The sequence below is a fragment of the Lissotriton helveticus genome, chromosome 10, assembly GCF_964261635.1.
Source record: "Lissotriton helveticus chromosome 10, aLisHel1.1, whole genome shotgun sequence".
Taxonomy (NCBI): Eukaryota; Metazoa; Chordata; class Amphibia; order Caudata; family Salamandridae; genus Lissotriton; species Lissotriton helveticus.
The window spans coordinates 780800005-780812928 of NC_136071.1; the positions used below are offsets into that span (position 1 = coordinate 780800005).

The window sequence follows — 12924 nt, forward strand, 5'->3', positions numbered from 1 at the left end:
TTTGGAATTACTACTGCACCTCGAGTTTTTACCAAGGTGATGGCAGTGGTGGCAGCCCATCTCAGGAGGGCGGGGATTCCTGTATTCCCCTATCTGGACGACTGGCTGATTAAAGCAGAGTCTCCAGAGAAGGTGCTCCATCATCTGCAAGAGACAACTCAGTTGTTGTACAGGTTGGGTTTTTCGATAAATGTACCCAAGTCTCACCTGGTGCCCTCACAGCGCAACCTGTTTATAGGGGCAGTACTGGACACTACTGTTTGTCGAGCATTCCCTCCACCTCAAAGGATTCTCGACATTCAGGAAATGATTCCTTTGTTTTACAATGGAGCGGTTGTTCCAGTCCTGAAGGTCCTTTGCCTGCTCGGTCTGTTTGCTTCCTGCATTCTGCTGGTCAACCATGCATGCTGGCACATGAGGGCGCTTCAGTGGTGCCTCCGCTGGCAGTGGTATCAGCACAACGGAGATCTCGGGGAGTCTGTGAGGATCTCCAGAGAAACTGCAGCGGATCTGTCTTGGTGGAGTGTGAAGGACAATCTGTCTCAAGGAAAGCCCTTCCATCTGCCTCCATCGGTTGCCACAGTGATAACGGATGCCTCCACTCTAGGGTGGGGTGCTCATCTGGGGGATCTGGAGATCAAGGGTATTTGGTCTCCAGAGGAAAGGTTGCTTCACATCAACTTTTTGGAGTTGCAGGCGATACGTCTGGCGCTCAAGGCCTTCCTCCCTTCCCTTTGTGGTCAGTCGGTTCAGGTCGTGACGGACAACACAACCGCGATGTGGTTTGTCAACAAGCAGGGAGGAGTGGGTCGCATCTTCTCTGCAGAGAAGCTCCGAGTCTCTGGTCCTGGGTTCAAGACCACCAGATTTGTATGATGGAAAATCATCTGGCCGGAGGTCTGAACGTTCGTGCAGACAGTCTGTCGGCAGTTCTCTGCCGACCACGAGTGGAGGCTTCACCCAGAGGTGGTTCGTCACGTCTTCCGGACGTGGGGAACTCCTCAGGTGGACCTGTTCGCCACTCACGAGAAAGCTCACTGCCAGTCATTCTGCAGTCTCCAGTATCCATTGCAGGGAGCTTTGGGGACGCGCTTCAGTTGAGTTGGAGCTCACAATTCCTTTACACGTTTCCTCCCATACCCTTGATCCCTCTGGTTGTGAGGAAGATTCGCCAAGACCGGGCCCAAGTTATGTTGATCGCCCCGGATTGGCCCAGAAAGGTGTGGTATACAGATCTTCTCCACCTCTCCTCATGCTCGCCGCTCCGTCTCCCTCACAGGGCAGATCTCCTCTCCCAAATGGAGGTGCAGGTTCTACACCCCCACCTCCAGACCTTACACCTTCATGCCTGGAGATTGAACGGGGCAACCTGAGTTCCTTTTCTCTCCCGCACGATGTGGTGGATGTCATCTTATCAGCCAGGCGTGACTCCACCAAGTCCATTTATTCTTATAGATGGTCGAAATTTGTTGCTTGGTGCGGGGAGAAGTCCGTAGACCCTTTAAGGGCTCGTTTGTCCAATATACTACAATTTGCACTTTCTTTGGCCCAGCAAGGTTTTGCCGTGGCAACCATCAAAGGTTATTTGTCAGCCTTATCGGCTTTCCTTTGTTTATTTATTTATTTATTTGCGGGTTTATAACGCGCTAGGATCACCTCCCAAAGGAGTATCTCCGCGCCTTTGGCATCCTTCCTACACATAGACAGTGAGTACCAGTCCTATCTAATAATTTTGAAATAGAAAGGTTTTTAGTTGTTTCCTAAACAGAAGAAATTCCTTGCAGAGTCTTAAAGCAAGTGGGAGGCTGTTCCACAGCGTTGGACCCGCAATTGAAAGTGCTCTACCCCCCTGTCTGGTGTTTTTTGCTCTTGGAACCTGCAACAAAGCTTGTTCACTGGATCTTAAAAGTCGCAAAGGTTTATAGGGAAGAAATGTATTAGTCAAATACCCAGGGCCTTTCTTCTGAAGACACTTATGTATTATGCAGCAAGTCTTGTACTTCACCCTTTGCTTGACAGGAAGCCAGTGCAGGGTATTCAAGAGGGGTTTAGAGGGGGTGCGAGGGGGCCGGTTTAGCACAAGGCGGGCCGCAGTATTTTGGACTACCTGCAATCTGGCAATTACTCCCTCATTAGTTGATAGGAGCAGCCCATTACAGTAGTCCAAACGACTCAACACCAAGGCCTGCACTAACGTCCTTCTGGTAGAGTCAGGGAGCAAGGGAAACACTTTCCTTAACATTCCGATGACATGGAAACAGGAGCTCACCACTTGGTTGCTGTGTTGCTTCAGGGACAGCTCCTGGTCCATACGCACACCGAGATTTTTTACCACCTGTTTAGGCTCCGGGACAGGTCCCAAATCCTGTGGCCACCAATCAGGGGACCACAGGAGTTTGGCCTCACCGAACAGCATCACTTCCGTTTTAGCAACATTACATTGCAGGAAGTTAGATGCCATCCAGTGGGCCACTGCCTTCATCCCCTGGGAGAAGGAGTTCCTGACCTCATCGGTAAAGTGTGTAAAAGGGAAGAGGAGTTCGGTGTCGTCCGCATAAGACACAGGGATAAACCCATGGGACCTCATGATGTTCGCTAGGGGGGCCACATAGATATTAAACAAAGTAGGGTTCAAGCAAGAGCCCTGTGGCACCCCCTTCGAGATCTCCAACTCCTCTGACCGATAGGCACCCAAGGTGACAGTTTGGGTGCGGTCTGTCAGGAAACTCCTCAACCACGCTAGGGCCTCACCTTCCAGGCCGATGTTGATAAGCCTGGTGGCCAAGATGTCGTGTGACACGGTGTCAAACGCCGCGGACAGATCCAACAGAACCAGGATAACAGAGTAACCTTTATCCTGGAACATGTGTAGATCGTCCGCGACTGACAACAAGGTGGTCTCGGTGCTGTGTCTCGGCCTGAAGCCTGACTAGGATGGATCCAGTCCATCTGTCTCCTCGACATAATTGGACAGGTGTCTATTAACAAATTTCTCAATCACTTTACCTATAAAGGGAAGGAGAGAAATAGGTCTCAGATTCGTGAGTTCCGTCCAAGGAATGGTGGTATTTTTCCTCAGCGGTCTCACAAGTGCCCTTTTCCAGTCCCTCGGGACCTCTCCCGTACTTAATGACAGGTTCATTAACTGCTGGATTTCTGGGCCCAGAACTTCCGCCAACATGGGCATAATGCGTGCAGGGATGAGGTCCTCGGGACTACCACTCTTAATCTCAGTCATTAGAGCAGTGACTTCCTCTAAGGAGATAGGGGGAAAGTTCTTTAGGTACCTAGCATGTAACTTGTGTTGTGCCTTACTATGGAAAGGACTATTGGGATCGGCCGCCTCAGTGTTCTTTGAGGTCATTATTTTTGCATAGATAACATCTATCTTCCTCATAAAAAATTGAGAGATCCCATCGCATAGGTCTTGAGATGCAACATCTACGGTTTCACATGCCCCAGGCTTAGTAAAAGTTTGCAAGATCTTAAATAAAACTTTTGAATCTTTTCCTGCCTTGGTGAGTTGCATCGCAATGTGGTTTTTCCGAGCTGCCCTTATGGCCTTGTGATAAGACCTGAGAGCGGTTATATGGTGTTGTTTATCCTCCAGTCTCCGAGACTGTCTCCAAACTTTTTCTAACTTTCTAGTTTTTTGTTTCATCAGTCTTAGATCCTCGGAATACCAAATTTCTTGTTTGACTGCCTGGCGGGGTTTATATATTTTCAGCGGAACAATGTAGTTGATTGCCTCGCTAACTGCCTTTTAAACCGTTCGAGTTCATAATTCATGGTTCCTCTATGATCATTGATCAAGGGGGCTTGATAAGCTTCACGAAAGTTATCCGTTGTTAATTTGTGCCAGGGTCTTCTTTTAGTGGGCAAGGGCAGCTGTATGCGTGGGTTATCCATAGCATCAGTGTAGAATTTTAAAATGAAATGGTCAGTCCATTCGACCTGGGTGGGGGCATACACGTGGTTCTAGGGGAGTTGGAAAATACTAAGTCCAGAGTATGGCCAGCCTCATGTGTAGGTCCCTGATTAATCTTTGTAAGACCTAAATGTTCCATATCCATTAAGAGGGTTTTAGCTTCCATGCATTTCTCTGAGTCGCTATGCATATTAAAGTCTCCTACTAATAGGAAGTTCTGCTTATCTTCTATAAAAGGCGCAAGAGCCTCCATGAGTAGAATGGAAAAATTTCCACTAGTACCTGGGGGTCGATATAGTACTGCACCCCTTCTAATTTCCCTAGATGCGGAGGTAAGATTAAAAATCAATAATTCCATCCGCGGGGTACTAATTTCCTCCAAAATGGTGATATTTAACTCCTCCTTATATACAATTGCAACACCCCCTCCTAACTTAATAGGGCGATCCATTCTGACTATCTTATATCCCATAGGGATCCCTAATGTGATGGCAGGAACTGAATGCGGCTTAAGCCATGTCTCTGTTAAGAAACATAAATCCGGTTTCTCTGTAGAGATCATGTCCCATACCTGTATAGCATGCTTCACCAGCGAGCGCACATTACAAAGCAGGTTTTTGCTCCCCAAAGGGGGATTAGTGCTCTTAGCTGGGATATTACTATGTAAATCACATCGTCTAGTGGCGGGGTCCCGCTGATGGCAATTGACCACTGCATCAAGGCAGAACTGTGTGCGACAAATATAGCATGAAAAGGGTCCCTCCGGATCGATTTGTAGGGCACCGTCGCATATATTAGAAGCTTGGTCCCTGAGCCCTAATAATACCTGTGAGGAGTAGATTAGGCACCTGTAGCCAATATTCCTCTTGTTGGTTGGGGATATTAACATGGTCTCCTGCCCCTGGCCGTGTCCTGTCGCGGACGGGCGCAGACGGGCAGGTCTTTGGCTCGTCTTAGGCGCAGGAGTAGGCGCCACCCTGCGCGCCCACGCTGCGCGCTGGGGTCGACGAGGGGCTAAATAGCCTTTCAAAAACGGAGGTCTAGAGCGCTAACCGCTCGACTCTCTGTGTAGTCCGTCTCTGCCCCGCCCTCCACACACCGCGATTGGCTGCAGTGCTGCAGTGCCGGTTCAGGGGTCAGGAATTAGAAAGCAGTTCCTAAATGTGTGCAGGTAAGTGAATTCTGAACACAACGTGCCTCTAATTATCTGCCAAGGAGCAATATACTTTTTAAAAACAGACCAGCCCTCTTTATTTAAATCGCCTATTGTTTTACGTTTCATTAAGGGCCTTACCAATAAATTTCCTCCTACACCTTTTATTGTAGCTGATTGGGACTTGAACCTTGTTCTTACGTTCTTGACGGGTTCGCCTGTTGAACCATTACACTCAGGTCCCTTTAGACTTTTGTCTTTTAAGACTATTTTTCTGGTGGCAATTACCTCGGCAAGGAGGGTAAGTGAGCTTCCAGCTCTTAGCTCAAAGCCCCCATTCTTGACCATTCATGCTGATAGAATGGTTCTCAGGACCAGGGCTGCTTTTCTGCCTAAGGTGGTTACTCCTTTCCATCTAGGACAGTCCATTACCCTCCCTACCTTTTATCCTCCCCCTCACCCTTCCAAGGAGGAGGAGAGGCTTCATCGCTTGGACCCCAAAAGGGCGGTGAGTTTCTACCTGGACAGGACAAAGGAGTTCAGGTTGGATGACCAGCTGTTCGTTGGATTTGCTGGCTGCAGGAAAGGTAGATCGGTGCACAAGCGCACTCTTTCAAGATGGATAATAATATGCATCAAGATCTGCTACTCCCTGGCGGGTAAGGACCCTCCTGAGGGTATAAGAGCTCACTCTACTAGAGCAAAGTCTGCTACTTCTGCTTTATCTAGAGGTGTACCTGTTGAGGATATTTGCAGAGCCGCGACTTGGTCCTCCCTTCACACTTTCGCAAAGCATTACTGCTTGGATACCGAGGTGAGGAGGGATGGCCACTTTGCGCGTTCTGTCCTCCAGGATTTTCTGGTATAGGAAGGTAGACACCCTCCTCCGGGAGTAGGAACTGCTGTGGGACTCCATTCACAAGGTGAGGAATCCACACGGCAGATGTATCTATCAGAAGAACAAGTTACTTACCTTCGGTAACGCTTTTTCTGGTAGATACAGTATCTGCCTGTGGATTCCTCACTGACCCGCCCGCCTCCCCGTTGTCCACTTTGCTATACCTGAGTTTATGTACTTTTATGTATATTTATATTTATATTTGTATATATATTGGGTTTTTCATACCTTTGCTACGCACTATGTGTGCAGTTTTGAATTGTATGTACTATGTACATTTTATATTTGTATATTTGCTGTCATTGGTCGGTCCGGGTGCCTTGAAGGCATGGAAAAAAGGGCGGAACTGATGGCATCACGCCGACGTAGGCCTAATAAGGGGTCGGTGACGTCAGCCGGAGTCGCGCGCGATGCCGTGCTCCTGTGACGTTGTCCACGCCGGCTTGCTACAAAAGAGTTTTCCGAACGTTGCTGCCGCAGGGGGATATTCACAAGGTGAGGAATCCACAGGCAGATACTGGATCTACCAGAAAAAGCGTTACCGAAGGTAAGTAACTTGTTCATCAGCATGAAGATCGATCTTTGGCCTTTGTTGTTGAAAGCAAAAAGAGGGATGCTCTGAAGAGTATAGAGTGTCTCAGCCACTGGCTCCAAAAAGATTTTAAAATACTAGCGAGAGAGGGCACCTCTTTTTGAACACGCTACACCACCTGTGTAGGCTGGTCATCAAAATGACCAGCCTAGTCATGACACTGCATCATTTCTCACTACTGTGAAATAGGTCATGTAAATTCCGACTGCTTCAGTGTTTGAAAATTCTGGGCATGATTTTTGAAGGTTATCTTCTAAGCCTGCTGGGGAATTGAATCAAACCCTCTACACTTTCATCCCTCAGGAGTTTGAAACATTGCCTATTATTTTGTGGCCAAACCTCTTCCTGAAAAATAAGCACTAGTTAACTGAGGTTATTCCTCTTTTGCACAGTTTGCATATTTTGAATTTCTTTTTAATATACGGCTGTTGATAAGAAAAAAAAACTGCAACTATTATCTTCCCTTACCCAAAAGCATGAAGCAAAGATCAAGTCCCTGACAGAATATCTGCAAAATGTGGAGCAGAAGAAACGGCAGCTGGAAGAGTCTGTGGATTCTCTCAATGAAGAACTTGTCAAACTAAGAGCACAAGGTAGGTGTTCCAATTTACACCGTTTATGCCAGAATTACCCTAGATGAAGTATGGGTTATTTTCCTCTGGTATTAAAAAGAAATATTTTGTATCTATATATTTTTCATTTGTTGCACAACATTAATAACTGTAGAACGTTATTCAGCAGCTGTTACTTGTGTTTCTTAAGGTCTGACATAACTGAAGACATTTGGTATTATTCTTTTATAACTTTTTGAATGACTTGATGAATTGGACTATGTTGAGGTTGTATGTCAGAATATTATATACAGAATATGTTCTGACTTAAATGTTTTGTGTCCTATATATGGGTTTCAGAAATATTGGCCCTATGGGTGTAGATTTTCTGTTTTCAACTTTAGAGGGCATTTTTTGTAAACAGTATTTGATACAATGTGTTTTGGCAATTCTCTGGCTAGGTTATTGTGATATGCATAAAAGCTTCATCTATTGGAACATAGGCCACACTAACTTGTAAGTGTTAATATTGCTGAGTCAGCAAATTTGTGGTGTAACTGTCTGAAATAAACCTACACTTGTCATGACCACACCTACGTTCATAATAAATACTGTGGCCTCTGAGTAAACAACTAGCAACCTAGTGCTGAAGTGTAGATCATGGATGTGGTACAATTTAATAGTGGCTCACAATGCTTTCTTATCTCCAACTCATTACATCAATATTGTTTGTGATGGTAGAGTTTTTCATTAGTCATCCTTTTTGCCATTTCTTGAATATCCATAGCAGGTTATTTACCCATCCTGCCCTAAAACATCCTAAAACTGTTTTGATGTAGGATTGCAGGCTCAATCTGCTAGAGACTTCTAGCCGCAGATCCCTTACCTTTGAATAATCCAAGACGCCAGACTGGATCCGGAAACTTTTAGTGAGCATTGACTCCTGCACGCCAGTAGGTGGCGTAGTTCGGCTCTATGTGGCATTGTCCGCGTCAGAAGTGATGTGCCTGGTGCCTATATAGGCGCCACCCTAGCACTTTGGTGCCAATTCTTTTCTTTCTGCACCAGTCAGCACCGATCCGGGAAGAGCTGCCCCCAGTCTTTTTTGATTGACCTTTTTAAAACTTTTTGTTGACTTTCTTTAGATTTTTTTAAAATATTTCTTTTTATTAACAGTTAGAATCAACTTCACAAGGCATATCTCAGTACAGTCTACATTGCATCACGAAACAATAATTTCTAGGTACATGTGTACAATAGCATATTATTCGGTAACTAGTATCATGTCAACATGTTTTCAACCTGAGCTTGTACTACTGGTGGGATACAGATATTACTTCTATACATATTCCAGTCATTCCAGATGTGGGACCATATTTTCGGACTTCCCCATGCCACGTATATAGTCTTCTCACGGAACATGCACCAATCCATTTCCCTCTTCCAAGTGGACACTGACGGCGCCTGTGCTGCCCCCCACTTCTGTGTAATATTATGCTTCGCTATCATCAATCCCAGCGATATGCATGTGATGCGTTTTTTGTTTAGGTCGGTGGGTACCCACACATTCAGGAGACCGCGTTTGGCTTCCAAGGAGATGTCTTGTGTAAGCACCTCGCCCATTACCTTGTGAATTTTCTTCCATTATCTCTGTAAGTGTGTGAACTCCCAGAGTATATGCAGAAATGTTCGCTCACTTTCACAGCCTCTTCTACATTTACCATCCTCTGCTCTCCCCATTTGCACTAAACACGGCCCTGTAAGGTAGATACGGTGCAGTATTTTAAGCTGCACCAGCTTGTTTCCTGGTGCATCGAGGATACATTTACCATTCTCTGCTCTCCCCATTTGCACTAAACACGGCCCTGTAAGGTAGATACGGTGCAGTATTTTAAGCTGCACCAGCTTGTTTCCTGGTGCATCGAGGATGTCCGCTAGGAAAGCTGGTTTCAAGTCGTGTGGTCCCTGCCACTGATAGAGGTCGGTGACGGGCCCACATTTGGTGTGCCTCTGGTGTTTGAAGTTTGACCATAACACCAAGACCTGGGTCGAATGCCGCGCCATGCACCCCAAGGCCTTGAGGGAAGGGGTCCCTCTAGCTCCTTGACGTGTGACACCGCAATACTCATGATCTCGGTTGAGAGGAATGTCCTGGGACCGGACGCGGACCCACTCTGATCGCTTCTCGTCTTCCAATGACGCAAGTAGTTGGAGAGAGCTTAGACTTCGCCATGTCCGTCGAAGTCATGCGACGAGATGAGGGAAGTCTGCACTCGATGCTTAGCTCTGTGGTGGAGCCTGCACTCCTTCCAAAGTTTCTGGGAGTTGGAGTGACCCGCCACCAAGTTATGTGATTTTTATGAGGATATACTCCTATTTGGACATCCCGTCCCCGCTGCAGCACCTTTGGATCATCTCAGGAGAGGCACCCACTGGTCTTCCACCAGGGAGTTCGCCGCCACTGCCAGTCAGGCCCCTTGGGTCCATGGATGGATCTGGAGCAGCACCGGTCGAGCCACCTCGTTCTTTTCTGGCACAAGCTCAAGTGCCCGACGTCCTCAGTGGCTCCGACGCCCCACAATGGCGCAATCCCCGACTTAAACATGAAGCCGTAGAGGCATCATCCAACCCAAGCTCCGTCATTCATGGGTGGCAGACTCCTCATGATGGAGCCAGTGCCTTATTCCTATGATACGACTGGATTGGGAAACAAATGGGAGGGGTCTGTGGACACTTTGGATACCAGTTGGATGAGCCCACGAACAACTGGTATGAGAATCTGGCATGAATCAGTGGTCTGAACATCTCCCCAGACACTGGCCTGGTCTCCCCGTTACCAGTTTCTTTTGTTTTCTATAGCCCAGTAGGACTCTTATTTGAACATCTTAAAAGGCTTTTTTCTGTCATCTCAGCATTTTTGTGGTTGCCAGATCAGCTATCCCTATTCATGCTCCCTATCGTACATACGTTTTTGAAAGCTGTCCAACACACATTCCCAGCTTCACCCTTCATTATGCCTCACTGGGACCTCAATTAGTCCAACCTTTTCTGATGTACGCTCCTTTCTAGCCGTTACACAACTTCCCTTACTATAAAAACTGCATTATCCAGTATTATGGGTGTCTTTCATAGATTCACATGCCTGAATCATTCCCCTGTCGTTGAGACGGGAGTCTCCGGTACATAGAAAAGTAATGTCCTATAGACAAACATAGAGAATAGTAGGCCTAAAGGCCTCACCTTAGTAACATATCCATGTCCTTTTGTAAAAAGGACCAAACTCTAAACAAGAGCCAATCAGCTATCACCTCCCTCTAGAACCTTCCTGGCAGGAGCTTCAGTCCCTCAGATTTTCTACCGCACGTTGTGCTTAGGGAGTCTCCTCTGAGCTCTGCTCAGATTCTGTGTTTTTTTTCACTTCATTAAATAGCTTGGTTGTTAAGGATTCTTTCTACTATGGATTATCTTCAAAAGTACTAAGACCAGAAAGGAGGTTTTTTATTTTCTCCAGTGACAGTGATGAGGCGTTGACCTCAACATCTAGGAGATCTCAAAAGAGAAGAAAATCTCCTCAAACTCATTCCTCAGGGGAACGTCCTGAGAAGGCCCTCAAAACGACCACTCATGGGTCTTCTGGGCGCAGTTCTTAAAAATCTCCTCACTCTGTGGAAAAGGAGAGTAAAGGACTTGCTTTTGGAGAAAAATCATGTAAAAAAGACGACTTCTGAGCAGTCAAAATCCCCTCTTCTGGTCATAGGACCCTTCAGGAAGGCGTCTTCTATACCTCCTGAGGTAAAGACTAAGAAGCCAACATAGTCAACAGGATTGTCGACGAAGAAACCATAGTCATTGCCTATTACAGCCTCTTCGTCTACGATGGCCTTGTCTACGATGGCCTCGTCTACGATGGCCTCGTCTACGATGGCCTCGTCTACGATGGCCTCGTCTACGATGGCCTAGTCTACGATGGCCTAGTCTACGATGGCCTCGTCTACGATGGCTCGTCTCCGACAGCTCGTCTACGACTGCTCATCTACGACGGCTCGCCTTCGAAGGTGGACACTCCCTTTCATGTCCGTAGAGGATCTTTAGGGGCATTTCTGACTGAGGATTGGGTGGACTTTTTCCCAATAGTTCATAGGAACTGTAGTTTTGATTATTGTTTTATGTTTCTCAAATGGTTTTAATGGCTGCTTATATAGTGTTAAGTAAAGAGAACAGCCTATGTATTGCAGCCCAACCTCCTATAAGGTATTGCTTGGGTATCTATTCTAAGATGAGCAGTCTGCGGCTAGAAGTATTGATCAGATATACAAGTTACTTATAGAGACTTGTTAGACCTGGCACCTTGGCGTGAGTCTCCCTTCCACTTTTGGCTGATGTGTGTGAGAAGTTGGCCTGATATATGATGCTCACTAGTTCTAGTGATCACCTTGTATCAGTCCAAACAACCTTTATGGTGATTGGTTGTAAGTCAACCTTATAGACCAGCTATCCTAATGGTAGCATGGACAAAGCAGTCTTAGGCTAAACTCTTTTAGCATGTGAAGCCAGCTGTTTTACCACATATAACCCCTTGAATACCAGATGAAAGGACACCACACAGGTTGTTATGAAAATAAACAGTATATTTATTAATAACAAAACACCTCTGAACTCTTTGAGATCAGAGGGCTAAGCACATGACAATCTCTTAGGAAAAATACGATAAGTTGCACAAATTTACAATGGTGCCCTAGGGGCACGACAAACCATATACTAAGTAAATGGTATAAGGAAATCGATAGAAGGAATGGAGGTTCGCTGGGACTAAACTATCCTAACCTCAGGTAAGTAATAGGAGGCCCACGGGACGCGTGTGCAGAGTGTGAACTCACACGCGGGATGCGTAACAACGTCTATGGACAGTACAGTTCAAGAAAAAGGTGAGTACGGACAATCCTGACTGGTTAGGACTAAAACAACTGTGAATCTGGACACTAGGAGAGTCCAGCTACCCTTGAGCACCGAAATTCTCTTGTTACCTCACCCACGGGCTGCGGGTGCATAGGCGCGAAGTCGTTTCGGGTTGCTGCGTTGAAGTCTATGGAGCCTGGAAGAAAAGATGCTGCAGGCGACCAGGAGGAAGATGTCCGGTGCGATCCACGGGTGGATCGAGGAGGAAGAGGACGTGAAAGCAGAGGGGACAGTGTTCAAAGTAACTAGCCAGTGACCGGTGTGGAACCAGGAAGGAACCAGGTGCTGTCGTCGCGATCAGGTGAAGAGTGGGCGCTTGTCTCTGCAGCCACGTGGACCAGGAGGTGTCTTCGACGACCAGGATGGAGGCACGAGCTGTCCTACGCAGGCTCTCGCTGTCAGCGGTGTCTGATCCGGATTTGGAGTCAACAGGCCTTGGCAATGGCAACCCACGCGGTGAGTGGAAACGGTGTCTGGAGTGGACCAGGAGGGTCCGGGGTGCTCCTCTTTTGGAAGGGAGCAAGGGCCAGTTTGGAGCAACCAGACCAGCAGTGAAGATTTCAAGGTTCGTCGTCTAGGAGGCCACTAGCCAGCCGGCAAGTGACCATACAACGCGTCAAGCAGCAATCAAGCAAAAGGGCCCCACGCAGATCTCGTGGATGCTGGGGGGCTGGTCTTTGGTGCAGTAGCTGCTCGGGGCTGGGGCTTCTCAATCCCCAAAGCACTTACTTGAGGATGCCTCAAAGTCGTGCTGGAAGTGAAGCGCAGTCTCTTCAAGATGGCCGGTCCCACGTGTCTCGTCGCACCCACGGGTCTCAGCTGTGCTGCAGATGTGGGTAGAGGTCG

The 12924-nt window shown here is 47.2% G+C and overlaps 1 protein-coding gene across 2 annotated transcripts in view; it reads left to right on the forward strand.

Annotated features, from left to right (window-relative positions):
- The window catches only part of KIF5B (kinesin family member 5B), a 795256-nt gene that overhangs the window by 442826 nt on the left and 339506 nt on the right, over positions 1-12924 (forward strand). For both annotated transcript variants that reach the window (XM_078663342.1, XM_078663343.1), the window contains exon 17: positions 7047-7164. In XM_078663342.1, coding sequence (XP_078519468.1) covers positions 7047-7164 — 118 coding nt within the window. The remainder of the gene's footprint in view (positions 1-7046; positions 7165-12924) is intronic.